Source organism: Maylandia zebra, linkage group LG7 (assembly GCF_041146795.1).
Source record: "Maylandia zebra isolate NMK-2024a linkage group LG7, Mzebra_GT3a, whole genome shotgun sequence".
NCBI lineage: Eukaryota > Metazoa > Chordata > Actinopteri > Cichliformes > Cichlidae > Maylandia > Maylandia zebra.
Genome location: NC_135173.1, coordinates 30,784,539 through 30,805,540, shown reverse-complemented (window position 1 = coordinate 30,805,540; position 21,002 = coordinate 30,784,539). Strand labels below are relative to the sequence as shown.

Genomic DNA, 21,002 nt, shown 5'->3' with positions numbered 1-21,002 from the left:
TAGCAGCGTCCTCCTGAAATGCGCCAACATCATTGAGAGTAACATCCACCTCTCTGCCCCTTAATGCTCTCTGGTCGCTATGGCAACGCGTAAATATTTATTTCAAAACAAAACACAACTACAACACGGAAAAAGACAGAATTAACGATAAAACCCCTGAAAACCATAAATTTCACGTCCAATCCTCAGCTCTCGCGGCCCGGTACCAAACGACTCACGGACCACTATCAGTCCGTGGCCCGGAGGTTGGGGGCCGCTGATTTAAACAACCACAATGCATGTAAAATAAGAAAAAAAATGAAATATTTCAAAACCCCCAACAAAAACCTTTCTTTGGATACAAATGTCTAAAACTACACATAATGTCTCTTTCACTTACAACATCTTACCTTTGTGTCGACAAAACGTGCAATACACACAGATCAGGTTGTATTCCCAAGTGGGGTTTTGAGACTAATTTAACCATCGCACAGATCCACAAATGTGAGGTGAATTCAAGTTGCAGTATAAACATCTAACCTTCTACATTAAACATGAGAATGTTTATTTTTTCAAGTAAACTGGAAATTAAACTAGGAAACATGATTTACTGTCATGGTCCTATCTTTGTGTGTAGCTTAATTAATATTATTTGATTTATTGTTATATGTGTTTCAGTTTCCTTGTTTTTCCTAGTGTTGTCATTTGTATTTCTAGTTCTCTTAGTTATTTTGTGGTTTATTTATAATTTCTAGTCTTTAGCTTTTGCTACTGTGCCTCCCCTGTGTTCCACCTGTCATGTCTAGTCATCCAGTAAGTTGTGTTCTCATGTCTGTTCTTTCCCAGTCTGTGTCTGTGGCCCTTTCTCGTACTCGCGTTCTTGGTGAGTCCAGACTTGCCGAGAACGCGAGCACGGACTCGCGATTTGTACAGTTGGAACACCAGCGTACCCGAGGATGTCACAGGTCTGGAGTTTTTACTACTGTCCCCTCTTAAATTAACTTTAATTAATATGTTATGAAGCTTAACATTAATCTCAGCCAAACTGATTTACTTAGGAACAAATAAAGCACTGAAATAAACCAAATTTGGAAATATATGATATCTTGATAAATCGAGCAGATATTTGAAGTTTACACAGCTACATTCTCGCTTGAAAATAACTTAAAAGTTTATTTTGTGACCCAGAAAGAGTAATATTTAAAAGTTTTTAGCTGCGCTCCTCCATCATTGCTGCATTCTGGGATATTTAGCTGTACCAAGTACACACAAGTCACCACCAATGCATGCTCGATAAAACAGGCGGAAGGGGGAACACATCCGGGAATTTTTCACATTCTCGGCTTGATGCGTACTTTGAATTGGAACAGTACTTGGTCTCCAACTGATGACGTATCACGAGTGCATGAGAACACAAGTACGCATATTGAGTACCTGTGTCTTGGCTACAACTATAGCTTGCCTTCACCAGTGTATGAATGTGAGAGTGAATGAATAGTGGTATTGTAAAGCGCTTTGAGGGGTCCCGAAAAGCGCTATATAAATGCAATCCATTAGATCAGTTCCCGACCTCCCAGCCCATTGTTCCTTCAGTGGGCTGGTTTCAGTCATTATGCAAATGTACTGTTTATAAGATTGGGGAAACCTGCTGTCAGCTGAGACTGAAGAAGTCACTTGGATGAGTGAGAAAACGTTTCTCACTGAAAACGCTACGTCCAGATGAATTGAATCAACTTTTGGAGATTCCTAGTCTGTTCCTAGTTCTAGTTTCCAGGTTTCAGTTTCCAGTTTCGGGTTATGTTTTCTTGCATCTAATGTTTTTAATTTTTTTTGGTCACAACAAGTAAAAGCTGCCTCTTTGAGTTAAACTTTTCCTGAACTGAACCACACAGCGATACATGAGAGAACAAAACAACCCTAACTAAGAGAACTAGAAATGCAAATGACTACAGTATGAAAAACAGGGAAACTGAACCATGAATAACACTAAACGAAAGAACATTAATTAACCAGTAGCACAAACACTGGGTCAGATGCTGTAGCTGTACAATGATTCTATTATATTCTAAATAGTAGTCTACATACATGACTTTGTATTAATGTGTTGAATAAACACAGAAGAACACAGGAGTGTGTGGAATGAACTGATCTTCTCTGATGTCTCCAGACTCTGTCAGGCTGCTGAATGGTTCCAGTCTGTGTTCAGGCAGACTGGAGGTGAAGTCTAACCAGAGCTGGTCCTCAGTGTGTGAAGCTGACTTTGACCAGCAGGATGCAGAGGTGGTCTGTAGGCAGCTCGGCTGTGGGCCTCCTTCGGTCCTCCAGGGGGCGCTCTATGAAGAAGTGGAGGCTTCAGTGTGGAGCAAAGAGTTCCAGTGTGGAGGCCATGAGTCTGCTCTCCTGGACTGTAGAAGCTCAGGCTCAGCTAGAAACAGCTGCTCACCTGGCAAAGCTGTTGGACTCACCTGCTCAGGTAGAAGAGGAGCTGCAGCTTTGATGTAGTTCAAACTTACTTTATTCTTTGACTGATGGCTCTTTGCTTTCCATTAGAGCCTGTCAGGTTGGTGGGAGGAGCCAGTCACTGTGCAGGAACACTGGAGCTGAAATATCTGGGAGAGTGGAGACCAGTATATGACCTTCTCTGGTCCCTTAAGAAGGCAGTTTTACTCTGTTACCATCTAGACTGTGGCTCAGCTGTTTCTGTCACACAGAAGAAGGAGTCTACATGGAGATCTAAATGGAGTATCAGTCCTTACTGTGTTCAGCCAGGATGTCTTCTGAGAGAATGTGCAATATCGGATTACAATCACTTCATCCTGAATATCACTTGCTCAGGTAATCGTATTGATGAAATCATCCACAACTTCATATTTGATAGAAATGTACCAAGCTGCAAAAGATAGCAGCAGACTGTTTCCATCAGTCACACTCTGGCAGAGCTTCAGAAATCCTCTGCTTTTTTATGTCTGTCCATCTTCATCAGCCACTACATCTCTCTCACAAATCTTTCAGGATCCTTCTACTACATTTCAACAGCAGCTTCTTTAATTGTCATTATGAGGGGAACTAACAAACTAATGTCTACATATTTGAACAGATCACCTGGGCTTGTTTTTTTTAGTATCATCAAAGTCACACAGCAGAGTCTAAGGCTACGTTCACACCGCAGGTCTTGATGCTCAATTCCGATTTTTTGATCAAATCCGATTTTTGTCTGCTTGTTCACACTACAAATAAAATGCAACAGCAAATGCGCTCTAGTGTGAACGCTCAAAGCGGCCCGCATGCACAAAAGAAGAGGTCACAAACAACGCGTTCTGTTTAGACCCAGACCCAACAGTACTGTTTGACTGATGGCCCTTAATATTGTGGCGTGTTGGGGGAACAGCTAGTTCTCTCCCATCGTGCCTTGGGACATGTGCTGCTGTTTAGATGTTCTTGTTTTATTGTTTATGGTTACACTACTTTTAACTGTTATCTTGAATGTTGTGTTTGTACTGCGGTTCAAAGTCACTTACAGTTATTGTTTTATAGAATGACTGCAACCATAAGTGAGTTCTGTTATGCTGTTAATGACCCACGAAGCACAGTGTAGCATCAGCAAGTGTTGTAATAAAGAGCTCCCCCTACCAGCTTGGGGTTGAATAACAAGCTCAATCTCTCTCTGTGAGCTTCCTTGTAAAGATTCCTCTGCATGCCACAATATAAAGACTTCGGACTTTACGTTTCCCAATTTTTGCTTTAAGTTATTTTGTTATTTACATAATGTACATAACCTAATAATTATCTTTATTGCTGTTTTAGAGGAGCGGTGCTTCAGAGGATAGTTGCAGATTTCTGTCAGAATCTGCAGTTGTCTTCTCAACAGCTTCACTAACATCTACACTTATTGACCAGGAAGTGTTCGCGATGTCTTCTCCGGAGCTGATAATTGGAGTCTGTTTTGTGTCAGTGACGTAAAAGACGATTTAATGCGACATGACTGTTCAAACAGCAGTCGTTTTCTAAAACATCAGATATGTATCGGATTCAGTACCACATTCGAAAGTGACCCAGATCGGATTTGAAAATATCGGATTTGTGCCGTTCACGCTGTCATAACATGATCAGATAGGGTCCAAAAACAAAAAACAAACCTGATTTGATGCACTCTCGCCTGCAGTGTGAATGTAGCCTTAGTGTAAGTTCTGTGACTTCATAACATTTGGCAGTTGGAATCCCTGTCGCTTTCACTGTGGCTTTTGTGCAGATCTCCCATTTACGTTACTATGCTGCCACTATGTAACGGAGCGAAGGTGATTTTATTTCCACAGTGTTTTTTAAAGGAGGGAAATCTTCCTCCAAACGGACAGAGCAGTGGAGCCGCCAAGGGAAAGCACACAAATAAAAACTGTATAGTTAAAATATAATTTATTATATTTAAATAGTTAAAAATATAAATTGAATTAAAATAACCCTGGCCAGGGGACAACATGGTAAAAATCAATAAAACACAACATTAAAAGTCCAGTGGTGTCCGCCAACTGAGCATTTCAGTTTTGTCTGACACAGGAGTGGAGTCAATAATTAAATAAGGAGGTAGATCGGAGGAATAAGAGCTAGCAGAGAGAGACTGGTTTGCCAAAACCTCCTAGGGCAGGGGTCACCAACACGGTGCCCGCGGGCACCAGGTCGCCCGCAAGGACCACATGAGTCGCCCGCGGGCCTGTTCTAAAAATAGCTCACCATAACAACTTACCAGTAAGCTGCATCTATTTTTATTTTTTCTTGCTATTTTTTTTTAATCACAATTGCATTGGCGTTAATTTGTTAGAGATAATATATTAAAAAAATGTTTATTATTAAATATTAGATCATGATCTAATATTTAGTGCTAGCTGGTCTCCACGGAAACAGTTGCCGTGAAGACCAGCAAAGGCAAAGGTGAGGAGATGAGGAAAACATGGCGGAAAAAAGGAAGAAAACAATTTTCACAGTGAATGGGAGGAAGAGGTTTTTTTTACCACTGTGAAAGATTCATGCGTGTGTCTCATTTGCGGGGCAACTTTTGCAACGGCAAAGCGGCACAACGTGGAGAGACATTTCCGAACGTGTCACACAAGCTACCATGCTAACTACCCAAAGGGCAGCACACTGCGAGCGGAAAAGGCCCGCGAATTAAAGGCAGGTTTGAGCAAACAGCAGTCTTTTTTCACGAGACCGGTGAAAAACTCTCAAAAAGCAACCGAAGCCTCATTTAGAGCTACACATTTCATGATTAAGAAAAAGAAGGCATTTTTAGACGGGGAGTATTTCAAAGAAGCAATGATGATAATTGCAAAAACTGTGCTTAAAGACGAGAAATATGGAAACGATGTAATCTCCACTCTCTCTGATGTCCAGCTGGGGGCAACTACAATTGTTAGAAGAGTGTCGGCTATGTCCGGGAACTTGGCCGATCAGTTGGATCAGGATCTGGCAAAGTGCAGTTGGTTTAGCATCCAGTGTGACGAGTCCGTCGACAGCAGCAGTACAGCACAGCTGATGGTCTTTATCCGGATGGTATTTGATGGTTTCTCCACAAAAGAAGAACTTCTGACACTACTGCCGCTAAAGACAACAACGAAGGGAGTTGACATCTATAACGCGGTGAAGGAGTTTTTCGCGAAGAAAAAGGTACCGTTGGAAAAGCTGGTATCAGTGACTACCGACGGGGCTCCTGCTATGATCGGCCGACATACGGGATTCATCGCTCACTGTAAAGGTGACACAGAGTTCCCAAACTTCATGCATTACCACTGCATCATTCACCAGCAGGCGTTATGCCCAAATGTGATCGGCTTCGAGCACGTCATGACTCCCGTCGTGAAGATCATAAACAGCATCCGCTCCAGAGCTAAACAGCACAGAACATTCAAGGTGCTATTGGAGGAGCTGTCAGCTGAATATGTGTCACAGTCTGGCGAGGGCAGACTGTATGAATTGAAAAAAGGACCCAAAACGCAGACGCCAAGGAACAGAACTTGAAATGTTAACAAAAGGCGAGCCGTTTAATAAGGCTAGTAGAAGAGGTACAAACAAAGGGCAAGGCAAACTGAAGCAAAATTAACACAAACCTAAACTGGGGAATCTAAACAAGCAATAAGAAAAACCTAGGCAAGAAACTTGGAAGCATGGCATGGGAAACATGGCGTGGACAACAGACGACCTGACAATCACACACTGAAAACAGAGGACTTAAATACACAGGAGGTGATTAGGGGAAGTGGGAACACATGGAGGAACAGCTGAGGGTAATAAAGCAGGACGAGGCAAGGGAAGCAAAACTAGAAACACTCACATGAGACATGGACCTTCAAAGTAAAACAGGAAACACACTGACTGAATTCTAAACATGCAAACTTAACAGCAACTGGGGAGACAGAATATAGGAACCTGAAATATGGTACAAAACCATCACAGTGGACATAACATGGAACACAGGGAAGCCATATGACGAAGCCAAAGAGCAAAACCTAAGATAACCATAACTGAGATCTAGGGAAACACGAAACAGTACCACAAAGGACTCAAAACATAATCCATAATATAAAAACACGAGATCTCTCCAAAATGAAACAGGAACATGAGAGGCAGACATAACAACATAAGACAACAGACATGAAACACACGAAGGGCAAGGGAGATTTAACATAGTTGGAACACGAGGGGGAAATAATAAGAACTAGAAACACTTAGGCATGATAACAAATAAACTTAGGAAACCTGATAAGCTTAAACATACACTATGAACATCAAAAGAACTGAAACTCAAAACACTGGGTCATAAGACCCAGGACCGTGACAATATGGTGACCTGCTACTACATACGGAAATCCGATGGCTCAGCAGGGGACGGATTTTGCTTCGTTTTTTGTCACTTTTGGGTGAAATCAAGGAGTTCATGCAATCCAAAGGGGAAGACACATCTCTGCTGGAGGACACTGAGTGGACACTTGACCTTGCGTTTTTAACAGACATTACTGGGAAACTGAACCATTTGAACTGTGAGCTGCAAGGCAAAGGTAAGACTGTTGCTGACATGATAAGTGCTTTAAATGGATTTAAAGCCCAGATGAACATTTTCTCTGTGCATTTACAGAGAAAAAAGGTGCTGCACTTTCCCTCTGTGCAGATGGTGCTGAAAGACAATGCTTCTGCATCTGAGACTTTTGACAAAGTTGCAGAAAAGTACACTCAAGTCATAAACCGACTTGGTCAAGAGTTTGAGAACAGGTTTTGTGACCTTGATCAGCTTGAGCCATGTGTCTCATTTGTTTCCAATCCTTTCATGAATGTGGACACAACATGCATTGCTGAGCAACTAAGTTCAATGTTCAGCTTGGATGCTGGACAGGTGGAAATCGAAATTGTAACATTGCAAAATGACGTCCACCTCAAAGCCTATCTGGGTGCACCAAACTTTTGGTGCCTTGTTGACACAGAAAAGTACAGTGGTGTGTGCACAGCAGCTATGAAGGTTGCCAGCCTGTTTGGTTCAACCTATCTTTGTGAATCAGCCTTTTCTGACATGAACTTCATCAAGAACAAACACAGAACACGCCTCTCCGATGCACATCTGCAAGACTCACTCAGAGTTGCAGTGTCAAGTTATACCCCAGATTACAACACACTGGTGAACAGCATGCAATGCCAGGTTTCCCACTAACAGACAAAGAAAGCCATATTAGATGTTCTCAGTGGCAACATTACAGTGTCATGTCAAAGTTTAATTTAATTATTGAAAAACAAATGTGTTTGTTAAGTGTAACATGTGACAATTTGCTTTAAAATGCTGCCAATTTGGTGAAAAGTTCTGTAAAATTTGAAAGTTGATTTTTTGTATGTTACATACATACAAAAATAATGTATGTAACAGTGCATGATTTGTTAAAATTTGTTAGTGGTAAGTGAAAATGTTGTAGAAGTGATCACTTCAAAATGTAAATACTTGCAGAGATATATAGAAATAAAGCGTTGCATATTGATATTTATGTTTCCTACCTTGTTTCCTAATTGCATTCTTTATAATTATGGTGAAAAATAATTAACATAATTAGTGTCCGTACATAGATGAATATCATTAATTATTAATGATAACACATAATTAAGTTAAACTGAGGAAATTTGTTATTTGAGAAGTGTGTGTCAAACTGGTAGCCCTTCACATTAATCGGTACCCAAGAAGTAGCTCTCACTTTCAAAAAGGTTGGTGACCCCTGTCCTAGGGTCTTTTAGACTGTCAGTGGTCAAAGTCAGAAAGTAGTCACATTTAGCCTTCCTGATGGAGAAAGTAAACAGATTACACAGCTGACAAAAACATAGCCAATCAGCATCAGATCCAGACTTTCTAGCAGCTGCCCAGGCCTGGTTTCCTTTATATAGGAGACCGGCCAATTCAGAATTGAACCAGGGGCTGTCCCAACCTTTCACACTGACCTAACAAAAATTTGTCTGCAAAGGAGATAAAACTCTCCTGAAAATATTTCCAAGCTAAACTGATATTGTCAATATGACATGAAAAACTGAAAAAACCCTGAAATTTCTCACTGAAAAGCTTTAAATTTCTTTTTGTGATAATGTGATGCTTGAGGAGTGAGATTTTAGTGTTTCTCATAGCACCAACTACGCAGTAATCAATCAGGTCATTGACAAAAACTGCTGATATGGAAAAGTAAAAAGAAAAAAAAACGGTCAATAAGAGAAGATTTATCTGGGGATTTGAGATCAAGGCATGTGGGAATAATTTGCGTTAGATTTAAAAGCAAGCAGTGTGCCTTCATCAGACACAGAAGAAAGCCAGTTCCAATTAAAATCACCTACCAGAATGATTTCTGGTAGGTGACAGACTGAACGGTAAATGTTAAATCCATCAATTGCCATGTCTTAATGCAGTATAGATTTGGATAGCCAGAAACAACAATTATATCAGGACCAGTTAAACAGGCCCAGATTCTAATCATATCCATCTTAGAAACCACACTACGAGCGTTTATATGAAGGATGTGTAACCCAGGCATCATTATTAGACACTTATGTATAGTTTTCTGGTTAACAAACAACTGTAGAGCTAGTATTATAGCTGACACCACACGTAGAATTTAAGTTATCACAGAAAGGATGACATTTTTCTAAAACCAGTAAACAATAAAATCTGAAGAAAAAAAAATCAGATTCAGTCACGCTAATGTTCCAAGGCCTACGAAGAGATCCAATCTCCAGTGCTGATGTCACATAGCCTATAACTACTACCCATGAGTATAAACCAGGGGTCAGCAACCCTGGGCACACGAAGGGTTAACTGATGGCACGACCATAGCTGGACTGGCCATCAGGGATACCAGGCATTTGCTCGGTGGGCCGATGGTGATTTTTCATTTTTATAGGCGGATGGGTTTTTTTTCTTTTTTTTTGTAACTGTATAAACAATGAAAGGTGGTGGATTGGCCAGATGCTGGCAGATGTGTAAAAATAACTCAGTTGTTTGGTGGTGACTATGGTGGAGCTTCCACAGAGGCCAGCAGGTGGATGAGGAAAAGGGGAGGCAGGAAGAGGAGAGACCCGAGGCGGTCGCTGGTCCGAGTGTCAGGTGAACTGAACTTCAGGTAAGAAGTTATGACCTGCAGTCTATCTGGGTCAGATATAAACCAAGTTTAGGTGGAGTTTATTTTCGTTGTGCTAACTTTTTACAATCAATTACAATAACTTGTACTGCGTACAAGCATGATGGAGTTTCTATACAATAATAATAATGGATTGGATTTATATAGCGCTTTTCAAGGCACCCAAAGCGCTTTACAATGCCACTATTCATTCACTCTCGCATTCACACACTGGTGGAGGCAGCTACGGTTGTAGCCACAGCTGCCCTGGGGCAGACTGACAGAAGCGAGGCTGCCATATCGCGCCATCGGCCCCTCTGGCCAACACCAGTAGGCGATAGGGTAAAGTGTCTTGCCCAAGGACACAACGACCAGGACAGAGAGCCCGGGGATCAAACCGGCGACCTTCCGGTTACAGATACGCTTCCCAACCCCCTGAGCCACGGTCGCCCAGCTAGGTGAGTGCTATGATGTTACTGATAGCGAACTTTATTTTATTCATAAGATTAGTAGAGTTGCCAACCGTCCTGTAAAAACTGAATCGTCCCGCATTCAGAGAAAATATTACGCGTTTTGTATTGAGCTGAGAAGGAACACAGCATGTCCCGTACTTTAGCTAGAATGGAAAAAGACACAAACCTGGATTTATTCTGCGTCCTTACGCTGTCAGCTGCCTCTTCTTCTCTCATTCAATCATGAAACTGATCAATAATCAGCTGATTGGCTTTTCTCTCTTGTTTGTTTATTGCCCACTTTGCTCCAGAAAGAGGAAACCAGCAGATGTCGCATTAAACAACAGCAACGTGTTTAAGCTTGATCAGCTGTTGTTAGAATTTATTTAATATTAATTTCTAATATCAGCTGATGTTTGCTGGAGCCACAGCTGTAAAAGCTGCTGGTCATGATATCGGTTTGTATATCTGGTGAGAGGGAAACATGAAGATGGAACCAGGAGATGTCCTTACTGAATCATCAGAGCTGAACAGGTGATGGAGAAACAGGTTTACCTTTTAGGTGACATGAATTAGTTGAAGGGAAGTTATGAACTGTTTCTGAGGGACAAATAGCACCAGGATCCTTTTTTATGTAGCTGACAGCTGGTAACTGTGCAGGGGCGGGTCTAGCAAAGTTTTGCCAGGGGGCCAGGTAGGGCATTTATAAATGGTAAAATGATAAATGGCCTGTATTTGTATAGCGCTTTAACTCAGTCCCTAAGGACCCCCAAAGCGCTTTACACTACATTCTATGCGCTTACCTGCTGCTCTCTGGCAGGTAGCTCCATGCCCTCCTGGGTTTTAATTGCACCTTAGAACACACATGCATCAACACTACAATGAGCGGGTGGAGGGTGGTTTGGAGTCTTCTCTCACCCCCATTCTCTGCGGCCTGCTGGAGCGGGGGGGCCGGGAGGAGGAGTTGGCCGTCCGACTGCGGTCTGGAGTGTGGGGCCTCCCTGCTGCTGCGGAGTTGGGGCGGTCTGCCTCCCCCCACCGCAGAGAAAAAGGGTAACACCACCTGGGTCTGGGTGCAGTTCCCCCCTCCAGGGGCAAGGGTACCTAGACCCGGTTTGTAGAGTACGCTTGGGGAGTGTGATTGTGTGTACAGCGTCTCTTTATGTCTGTCTCCACGTTGGTTGAGTGTGGAGTAAGTGCATATGAGAGCATGAGGGTGGGAATGGATGTTTGTATCTGTGTGTGCCTGTATGTCTGTGTCTATATGTCAGGTTGGGTTTCAGACGCCACCTCTCTGGGGACATCTCAGGCCCTCCAAGGTTTGGAGGCCTATCTCCACCCACCACCACTTCCCCTGCCAGTGGCGGACTCCCTCAGGTGCGTTGGTGGTTCTTTGTGTCTGGGGATGGGCGTCCAGGTACACACCGGCTCACTCCTTGGCGGCCGCTTATCGGGGCCTGGAGCCTGGGGCTCGCTCGGGCCACTTCGGAGGTGGGGTGCCCCCGGCCTCTCGGCCTGGGGCTCGGTCACTCAGGCACAGCTGGCTGCCGGCGGAGCTCACGGGCACGTCACTGCAACCCCCCCTGGCTTCTGCACGGTGGCTGCTGAGTGAGCCCTCGTCTGGGACTCTCCTCAGCTCTTACTGGGACAGTGGCGCGGCTGCCCCTCTGTTGGTCTTCCTTGGTCTCTTGTGTTCTGGGGGCCTCTGGATGTCTGGAGTTTTGATCTCCTCCATACCTGCTTCATACCCTGGAGGATGGGGCTGTGGCTCCCCACACTCCCTAGCAGATCGTTACATGGAGAAACCTTTGGAATACAAGCATGCTGATCCACACAGGTGTACACACGGGTATTCACAGACGCGGACTACAGCTTTCTTGGCTGCTGCCTCAAAGCACATTGTGCGCTGTCTATCTTGCGTGCTTTAATTTAAAATATATCACATGTGAAAGTGTCGAGAAATTCCTTTGTTATGTTATTAAAATACCCTCTGTCCAAGGGTCCTGCTCTACCTGCATTGCTCCGCCCACCCCTGAGGTTCATCCCTTCAGTTATGACCAGTATCCAGCATGGGATACTGCCTGACGGACCATTTTGTGGGCTGCATCGCCCACTCTGCCTATGTGGACCTCAAGCGTCATCCTAAGAAAGAAAGAAAGCACTGGTGAACTCAGCAACGCAAAAAACCTGGATGTCCATGGAAGAGAAACCTGGATGTCCGGGGTTTCTCTTCCATGAGGAAGCGAAACCCCGGACATGCAATCTAATTTCTCAATGGTGCGACAAAAAAAATTCCTAGGTTGCACCGGTGCAACCAGCCATTGAAGTAAAAACATAAACAAAAAGACTTTGCAACTCTGACAGTCTCCGTGTGGTCAACAACAGACACACATTACGCCCATTCTATTTGGGTGGTCAAACCCAATTAGAGATAGTGAGGGCGGGACCTGTAGTCCTACTCGTGTGTACGTTTGAAAGTGGAGGCGGATAGAGAGAGGCGAGTAGCTTGAATAAGGTGATATCGATTTATTAAATCCTGAATCAACTATTAAATATAAAGGTATTTTGCCAGAAATGCTATAATCTCAGGTTAAACCTGACAAATCTATTTCAACAACCACCAAACAGCTAAAACAGCAAATGAGAGCAGGTAAACGTCAACATCAGTGAGATGGCAGCTTTCTCACCCGACGGCATGAACACGGACACGCCGTCGGTGCTGAAAGCTGACAGCTCACAGATTCTGATGTGTCGGGTCCATGCTTCGTGTTTACGTCTTTTTTTTGCTCTAGATTCTGAAACTGCAGCTTTTCTCTCTCTCCAACCAAAATTCACTGAACCAGCAGCAAAAGAAGATCAAAACTACGCTTCACATTTGCTAAACATCGTCATAAGTTCCCTCTTACTTTTCCCGTTTTGCTTTCACCACGATAAAATCCCACTTCATGCACAGCTCTCCCTCTCTCTCTCTCTCTCTCTCTCTCTCTCTCTCTCAGTGTACTTCAAGACCAGTTTCCCATCTCAAATCTCTGTTTTCTGCATTATTCGTTTGTTTATTACACACATTGACTGTAGAAAAGATGGACAGAGCCAGAGTCTGCGCAGTAGTGACTTGAGGTGGAGCGACTGTGTAACGCTTTCGCCCACACACCCGCTGGACGTGACCAGTGTTGCCAACTTAGCGACTTTGTCGCTATATTTAGCGAGTTTTCAGACCCCTTAAATGCTTAAAAAGACGTGAAAGCGCGTATCGCTTTTACTCTCAACAAGCAGCGGGTGCTGTAACGCAGTCAGTTCTTCTTTTACTTTTATGCTGTTTTGTGGATGGTTTAAAACTACTTATAAACACACACACACAAAGTAACTCCACCAGAGTGCCTATTTCGGGTCACTTTTGCCAGTCCAAGCCCGGGTAAAGGAGCAGGGTTGGAATTGTGACATTAAAAAAACAATTGCTAAAAGAAATTTAATTTGTAGTTCTAAATAAACTCTAAATGCATTTAGGACGTTTTTTACTCACTTTATGTCTCTTCCACGATGTTATTTCTCTCTCCAACAACATAGGTTACAATTAGATTAGCATGACCAATTATGCAAATTTGGCGATGATGTCATTTAGCGACTTCTAGCGACTTTTAGGACAGCCAATAGCGATTTTCCTTACTGAGGAGACGGCAACACTGGACGTGACCGCAAACACGCCCCCCTACACTTTTTTTGTAGCCCGGCTGCTCGAGTTTTTTTGCTGGTTTACCGCGACTGACGACTCGTTTAATTAAGGTCAATACAACCATGTCACTGTTATAAAAAAAGACATACAGCTTATCATCTTATAGTTCTAAAATCACTCTGTTGTTAATTTGTTTGCTAGCTTAGCCGCTAGCATACACTAGCTAGCTAGCTGTTGCTAGCTAGTTAGCGATGCTACACACCTAATACTCTAATAGTCTGTGTTATTGAAGGATTCAGCACTTCTTATGTTTTTTTTTATCCATTTTTAGACAGCGGCGAGATCAGCTGTACACTCCACAGCCCAGAGTTACTGTTAATATCAAAAATATAATGCTGTCCTTTGAGATTTTAACATAAGACTGTGAGTGTAATGGATCCAAAACTGTTTAAATCTTCAGAGCCGTCTACAGCCTGGTAACATGGAAACTTTAAAAAAATCAGCAGAACGTTTCAGTAGTGTAGTCTAATTTGTTCTTTTCATTTAATAATAGTCCATATTATATCAACAGCTACATTCACCCTGGAGAGAAACTAGTGAGGGAGACCATTAGGATCAAGCTGGGTTTCCTGGGTCCAGAGGTTTGGAGAAACTTCTTCCCTTTCTTTCATCACAGCTGTCCTGTGCCTGTGCTACAGTACTTTAATCCATAGTTCCTGATTAATGAGGAGTTACTGAAGTACAAGCTTTTAAAAAAGATGTTACTGTCTTTACAGATGTGGCAAGAGACTGAAAACATGCTGTTGTTTGCACATATTTAATATTCAGCTCTGCACAGGAGCTGCAGCAGGGTGCCGCCTGTTGTTTTTAAAGTATAATACTTGTAATAAAAGTAAATCAAATCAAATCACTTTTTTTGTCACATCACATGTGCAGGTACACTGGTACAGTACATGCGAGTGAAATTCTTGTGTGCGAGCTTCACAAGCAACAGACGTGTGCAAAAAAATACAATAACATAAAACAAGCAAAATATAAGAATGGCTAAATCTGAGAGTAATAGATATATGTACAATATAAGAGTGTATGCATTACTGGATGTGTCATGGTTCTGCGTCGGTGACCCAGTGTTTTAGATTTTTGTACTCTTATTTTTGATATTATGAATGACAGTTTGTGTTTTGGTTTCCCAGTCTTTATTCTGTGCTCCCTCTGTTTTCCGTCATCCCTGCCTGTGTATCCCCTGTAGTGTAGTCAGGTCTCTGTGTTAAGCACGCGTCTCTGAGTCTGTATTTGTGTTTCCTGTTTTATTTTGAAAGTCCGTGTCTGATCTCAGTGTGTTCACTTTACACTTCCTTGTCTCGTCAGTTCAGAATCAGAATCAGAATCAGAATGGGGTTTATTGCCAAATGTTGAGCAGGTTTACAACATTAGGAAATTGCTGCGGTGCTTCAGTGCAAACATGCTGTCATAAATAGCACTTAAATAGACATGGAAAAAAATAAAAGTAGGGATAAGAATTAAAAGTGCTACGTGGAAAGATATGTGCATGAGATATACATGAGATATACATGAGAATAAGAATTAAGAGTGCTACGTTGAAAGATATATACATGAGTGATTCTGATTTCCCCCAGTTGTGCTCTCCTTCTGTGTCTCATTCCCCTCGTTACTTCCCAGTGTATTTAAACCCTGTGTTTCTCTGAGTCAGTGTCGCATCGTCCCTCATGCTGTGTGGAGCTCCCTGTGTCTCACTGTGAGCTTAGTTTGCGTTTGTATAACTTTCCCCTGCTAGCAAATAAAACTGAGTTCTTTGTGTATAAACCTCGTGCCTGAGTGCCTGCATTTTGGGTCCAACTCCTGCCTGCTGCACAGCGATTCATAACAGAATGACGCGACCACAACATGGACCCAGCAGACTTACCTGGGGAGAGCGATCTGATACGAGTCCAACGCCTAGTCGAGTGGATAACCCACACTTCTAATACAAGGGCAAAGATTGTGGGGATAAATGCTATTGAAGCAATCCTCGAAGGAAATTCCTATCTCCGACAGGTCAGAGGATGTTTGGCCAGTTTGAAAGAAGCCCGGGAGGCGGCACGAGCTCTGGAAATATCGGACTTGGCCCAGCAGCAACAAACAACAGCCACCCTGGAGCAGCCACGCCAGCCTCACCGGCTGGATGTGGTTTTGCCCAGCTCGTCGGAGCCGTCTGCGGGGAAGAAACGACAATCGCGCCGCCGGCGCGCCAACCCACAGCCGGACATTCAGACTTCTAAATCAGCTCCTGCTGGAAGCTTGGATGAGCCCATCCAGCACTCCGCAGTTCCCACGCCGCCACCTGCCTTGTCCCCTGGGGGTTCTGGAGAGCCCGGCCAGCCCTCCCTCGTGTCTGCTGGGGGTTCTGGAGAGCCCGGCCAGCACTTTTTCATCTCCGCTGGGGGGTCCGAGGGGCCCGTTCAGCCACCCGTCTCCGCTGGAGGGTCCAAGGGGCCCGTTCAGCCATCACCGTCATCCACGCCTGCAGCGGCCTCGTCAGCTGGAGGGCCCGAGGGGCCTGTTCAGTCATCACCGTCATCCACGCCTGCAGCGGCCTTGTCAGCTGGAGGGCCCGAGGGGCCGGTTCAGCCATCACCATCATCAGCTGGGGGTCCAGGAGGACCCAGCCAGCACGTCTTTATGTCTGCTGACAGTTCTGGCGAGACCGTTCAGCCACCACCGGCTCCACCACCGCCTGCAGCAGCTTCATCCACGCCGCCTGCAGAAGCTTCATCCACGCCTTCCGCCTCGCCTGGTCCAGCCTCCTCGCCTTCCGCCTCGCCTGGTCCAGCCTCCTCGCCTTCCTCTGGTTCCGCGGCTGCTATGTTGCCCTCTGGTCCAGCCTCGTCTGGTCCTGCAGTTGACTTGCCACTTCCTCGTCCACACTTTGCACGGCCGGCTCGTCCCCAAGATCTCCTTCGCTTGAGTCGCCGCCGTTGCCATGCGCACGGTCGGCCCCCTGAGCTGTTTCCACGTCGCCGCCATTGTTCTGGTTGGGACGACATCTTCCACGCATTTCCTGATGAATCTACAGACTGAGTCTGTGTACTCATCAATGTCATTAGCAGCCACGTGAAACATTCCCCAGTCCGCGTGATCAAAACAGTCCCGCAGCGTAGACTCCGACCAACTGTGCACCGCCCTCAGGGTTGGAGCTTCCTGTTTCAGCTTCTGCCTGTAGGCGGGCAGGAGCAGGATGGAGCGGTGATCTGATTGCCCGAATGGAGCACGGGGAAGGGCTTTGTACGCATCCCGGAAAGAGGTGTAGCAGTGGTCAAGTAGCCTGTCTCCACGAGTGTTGAAATGGATGTGTTGGTGGAGTTTTGGTGAAACTTTCTTCAGGTTTCCCTTATTAACCCTTTACAGCCGATCGGAGCGGGCACGCTCTGTTTTGCGCAACTATTTTTAAATCCCGGTAGCTCTGCAACCAAGTAAGCTAGCGCAATAATTTTTTTTGCATATGAAACTGGAGGAGTTGTACTTACATCTTATGCCATCAGCTTGTCCTAGGTCACAGTTTCCTTCCACATATAGCTTTGCAAAAACTGCATAAAAATCACTTGCAGCAACAAAAACATGATATTCCAGAAACACGCTTCGCCGATCCATCAGCTGTTTGTAACACTTCCTACGTCCATCAGCGCGAACTATCACATGACCGCATGACCTGCCCGAAACTGGAAGTGACGTCATTTTGCGGAAATGTAGTTTTTTACGATGGGGGCCTTATGAGCTTGTGTTTTACTTGTTATGTGTTTTAAAAAGTTATGTTTGACTTTATGACTTTCTGTGTCGTTTCTGGGATGCTTAAGACTCATATTGCACTGCTGGAAATAGTTTATTTTGATGCATATGCTGTTATTTTGCAAATTTGCACTATAATATTTATTTTCGTTTTTCCTGCAGTATATAAAAATTGGTGTATTTCAAAAATAAAACTATGAAGACACTCAAAATAAATTTCCTGTGGTGGGAAACTAGTTTGTGTAACTTTTTTGTATTTACAGTTTTGAGGGATAAGCCTCTTAAATTTCTCTAACTAGAAATATATGTTAAAAAAACAAAAACGATTTTCAATTTTTTTGTAGTTTATTGCACTTTTTTGCAATTTATGTAATTACTATGCACCTAATGCAGACATATTATTAAAGTTTGGGCTATAATGGTTGTATTGATGTATAGCAACTTGAAATGCTCCCAAAAATGGCTCCACAGCATGTCAAAATATAATATAAGCTCTGGCGAACTTGGTTCTATGGTAGGTCTTAAAGGGTTAAAGTCCCCGGTCGTGATAAACGTCGCCTCTGGGTGTGCGGTTTCCTCACTGCTGATCGCGCTGTACAGTTCCCTGAGTGCTCGGTCAGTGTCGGCTTGTGGGGGAATGTAAACAGTCATAATAATCACTGTTGTAAATTTACCTGAGGTGGCGTCTCGGGTGAGATGCAAACGGAGGGTCCGTGTTGCAAAACTTGAACTCCGGAAAGTGATGAGAAAGTCCGTCTTTTATGTCCAGTAAAGTTTGACACCTCAGGCTGTCAGGTTAAAACACTCGGTGGTGTTTTCGTAGCCTAAACGCTGGCCCTCCTCTCAGAGCCTACGCTCTATCTGCTATTCCCGAACAGATATACGCAAGTTTCTCCGTGACTGCAGCTGCCAGTCAAAGCTGTTATGATGACGTTTCACCCCAATTTAACATCACCGCGGTAGGAATTATAATCAAACTTATGGGAATGGAGATGCCTTGGACATGATGACCCTTGGACATCAATCAGCATGAGGGGAACTATTGATAACAAAAGAAAGAATCTTTGGAAAAAAATTATCTAAGGAGAATTTATTTATTTTAGTCTGACCCCAGTTCCATCCACTAACATGGAGGAGGCAGGGTTTATGACCTATACTGCAGCCAGACACCAGGGGTCGATAGAGATGTTTTGGCTTCATTTTTGGGACGCTGTCGCATCGTCCATGTTTTCTACAGTCAATGATTACGCACAAGTCATGGACAGTGCTGTCGGCCGCTGTTTTTTTTTGTTTTTTGGGGGTTTTTTTGCCAAAATTGCAAAACACTTAGCAAAACCTCTAACTTTCCTCCGCTTCACTTCAGTAGCATTGGGTAATGATCATATGTTGATTCAATGTGTTCTTCAGTTTTTGATTCACTGCAGAATATTTTTAAGGCAGTTATATGCTATAAAAAGCCAAAAAATGATAGACTCCAAGCTAAAGCCCAGGGGGGAATTAATTTAAAAGTGTATACAAATTGAAGAAAGTGGCTTGACCAGTTTCCCTGGCTAAGATACAGTAAATCTGACAATAAGATGCACTGCATTTACTGTTGTGAGTGTGGAAAGATCATGGCCGGCAATACTGCATTTGTGACTGCCGCTAATATGTTTCGAACTGAAACACACAATTAAAACACACATTATATGCCGCGATAAAGGTCCCCTGTGCTGTGGCAAAAAGTTAGTCTAAAGCCCTGCCTTCACGATAGCCAACTATGGGAACAACACTCTCCAGGAGTTAGGCGTATGGATATATAAGTCTTCAATAAAGGGAAGATTGCATGAAATTAAATCCAGAGGGTTAACTGCAATGTGCAAGCCACTAATATGCCTCAAGAATAGAAAAACATGGAAAAACATACTTTTAACAGATAAAACCAAGATCAACCTCTATCAGAATGACAGCGAGAAAAAAGAAGGGAGAAGGCATGGAACATGATCCAAAGCATACTACATCATCTGTAAAACACAGCAAAGGCAGTGTGATGGCTCGGGCATCCATAGCTGCCAGTGGCAGTGGAACACTAGTGTTTATTGATGATGTGGCACAGGACAGAAGCTTCATAATGTGACACACATTTTAAATGGGAGACAGGTCTGGACTGCAGTCAGGCCACTCTAGTACCTGCACTCTTTTGCTACAAAGCCACACTGTTGTAACACATGCAGAACGTGGCTTCACATTGTCCTGCTGAAATAAGAAGGCAGGTCCGTGAAAAATATATTGCTTGGATGGCAGCATATGTTGCTCCCAAACCTGTATGTACCTTACAGCAGCGGTCCCCAACCCCCGGGCCTCAGACCGGTACCGGTCCGTGAGTCGTTTGGTACCGGGCCGCGAGAGTGAGGCTCAGGTGTGAAATGTATAGTTTTCAGGGTTTTTATCGGTTTTGAGCGTTGTTTTGTTATCGTTTTTATCGTTTACTCGGTTTTCCTTGATCTTTTCACGTGTGTTATGAATAAATTTTCTTTTTTTCGGTACCGGTACTAGTTTTATTTTGTTGTATTTATCCGCGACACCTTAAAGGCCGGTCCATGAAAATATTGTCGGGCATAAACCGGTCCGTGGTGCAAAAAAGGTTGGGGACTGCTGCCTTACAGCATTAATGGTGCCTTCACAGATGTGCAAGTTACCCATGCCATGGGCACTAACACACCCCCAATACCATCTCAGATGCTGGCTTTTAAACTTGCGTTGATAACAATTCGGGTGACCCATTTACTCTTTGGTTCAGAGGCCACGACATCTATCAGTTCCAAAAACAATTGGAAATGTGGACTTGTCAGACCACAGCACACATTTATATTGCATCAGTCCATCTCGGATGGGTTCAGGCCCAGAGAAGCTGGCAGTGTTTCTGGGTGTTGTTGATATATGGCTTTTGCTTTGCATGGTAGAGTTTTAACTTGCACTTGCACTGTAGATGTAGCGATGAACTAGGTTAACTGACAATGGTTTTCTGAAGTATTCCTTAGCCCATGTGGTAATATCCTTTACAGAGTGATGTCGGTTTTTAATGCACCTAAGGGATCAAAGGTCACGGGCATCCAGTGTTGGTATTCGGCTTTGCATCTTGCGTGCAGAGATTTCTTCACATTCTCTGGATCTTTTGATTATATTATGGACAGTTGATCATGAAATCCCTAGATTATTTGCAATTGTTCGTTGAGAAACATTGTTCTTAAACTGCTGAATTTGTCCAATCAGTTGTTCACAAAATGGTGAACCTCACCCCATACTTGCTTGTGAACATCTCAGACTATTGGGGATGCTCCTTTTATACCATGACAATTAAGCTGTTCACCTGTGGAATGTTTAAAACAGGTGTTTTTTGAACATTCCTCAACTTTCTCAGTCTTTTGCTGCCCCTGTCCCAGCTTTTTTGGAACAGGTTGCAGGCATCAAATTCAAAATAACACAAAACAATAATAAAGTTTGTTAGTTTGAAGACAG

The 21,002-nt window shown here is 43.7% G+C and overlaps 1 protein-coding gene across 3 annotated transcripts in view; it reads left to right on the top strand.

Annotated features, from left to right (window-relative positions):
- The window catches only part of LOC101474785 (scavenger receptor cysteine-rich type 1 protein M130), a 60,357-nt gene that overhangs the window by 19,166 nt on the left and 20,189 nt on the right, over nucleotides 1-21,002 (top strand). For all 3 annotated transcript variants that reach the window (XM_076886230.1, XM_076886229.1, XM_076886228.1), the window contains exons 11-12: nucleotides 2,147-2,452; nucleotides 2,530-2,814. In XM_076886230.1, coding sequence (XP_076742345.1) covers nucleotides 2,147-2,452; nucleotides 2,530-2,814 — 591 coding nt within the window. The remainder of the gene's footprint in view (nucleotides 1-2,146; nucleotides 2,453-2,529; nucleotides 2,815-21,002) is intronic.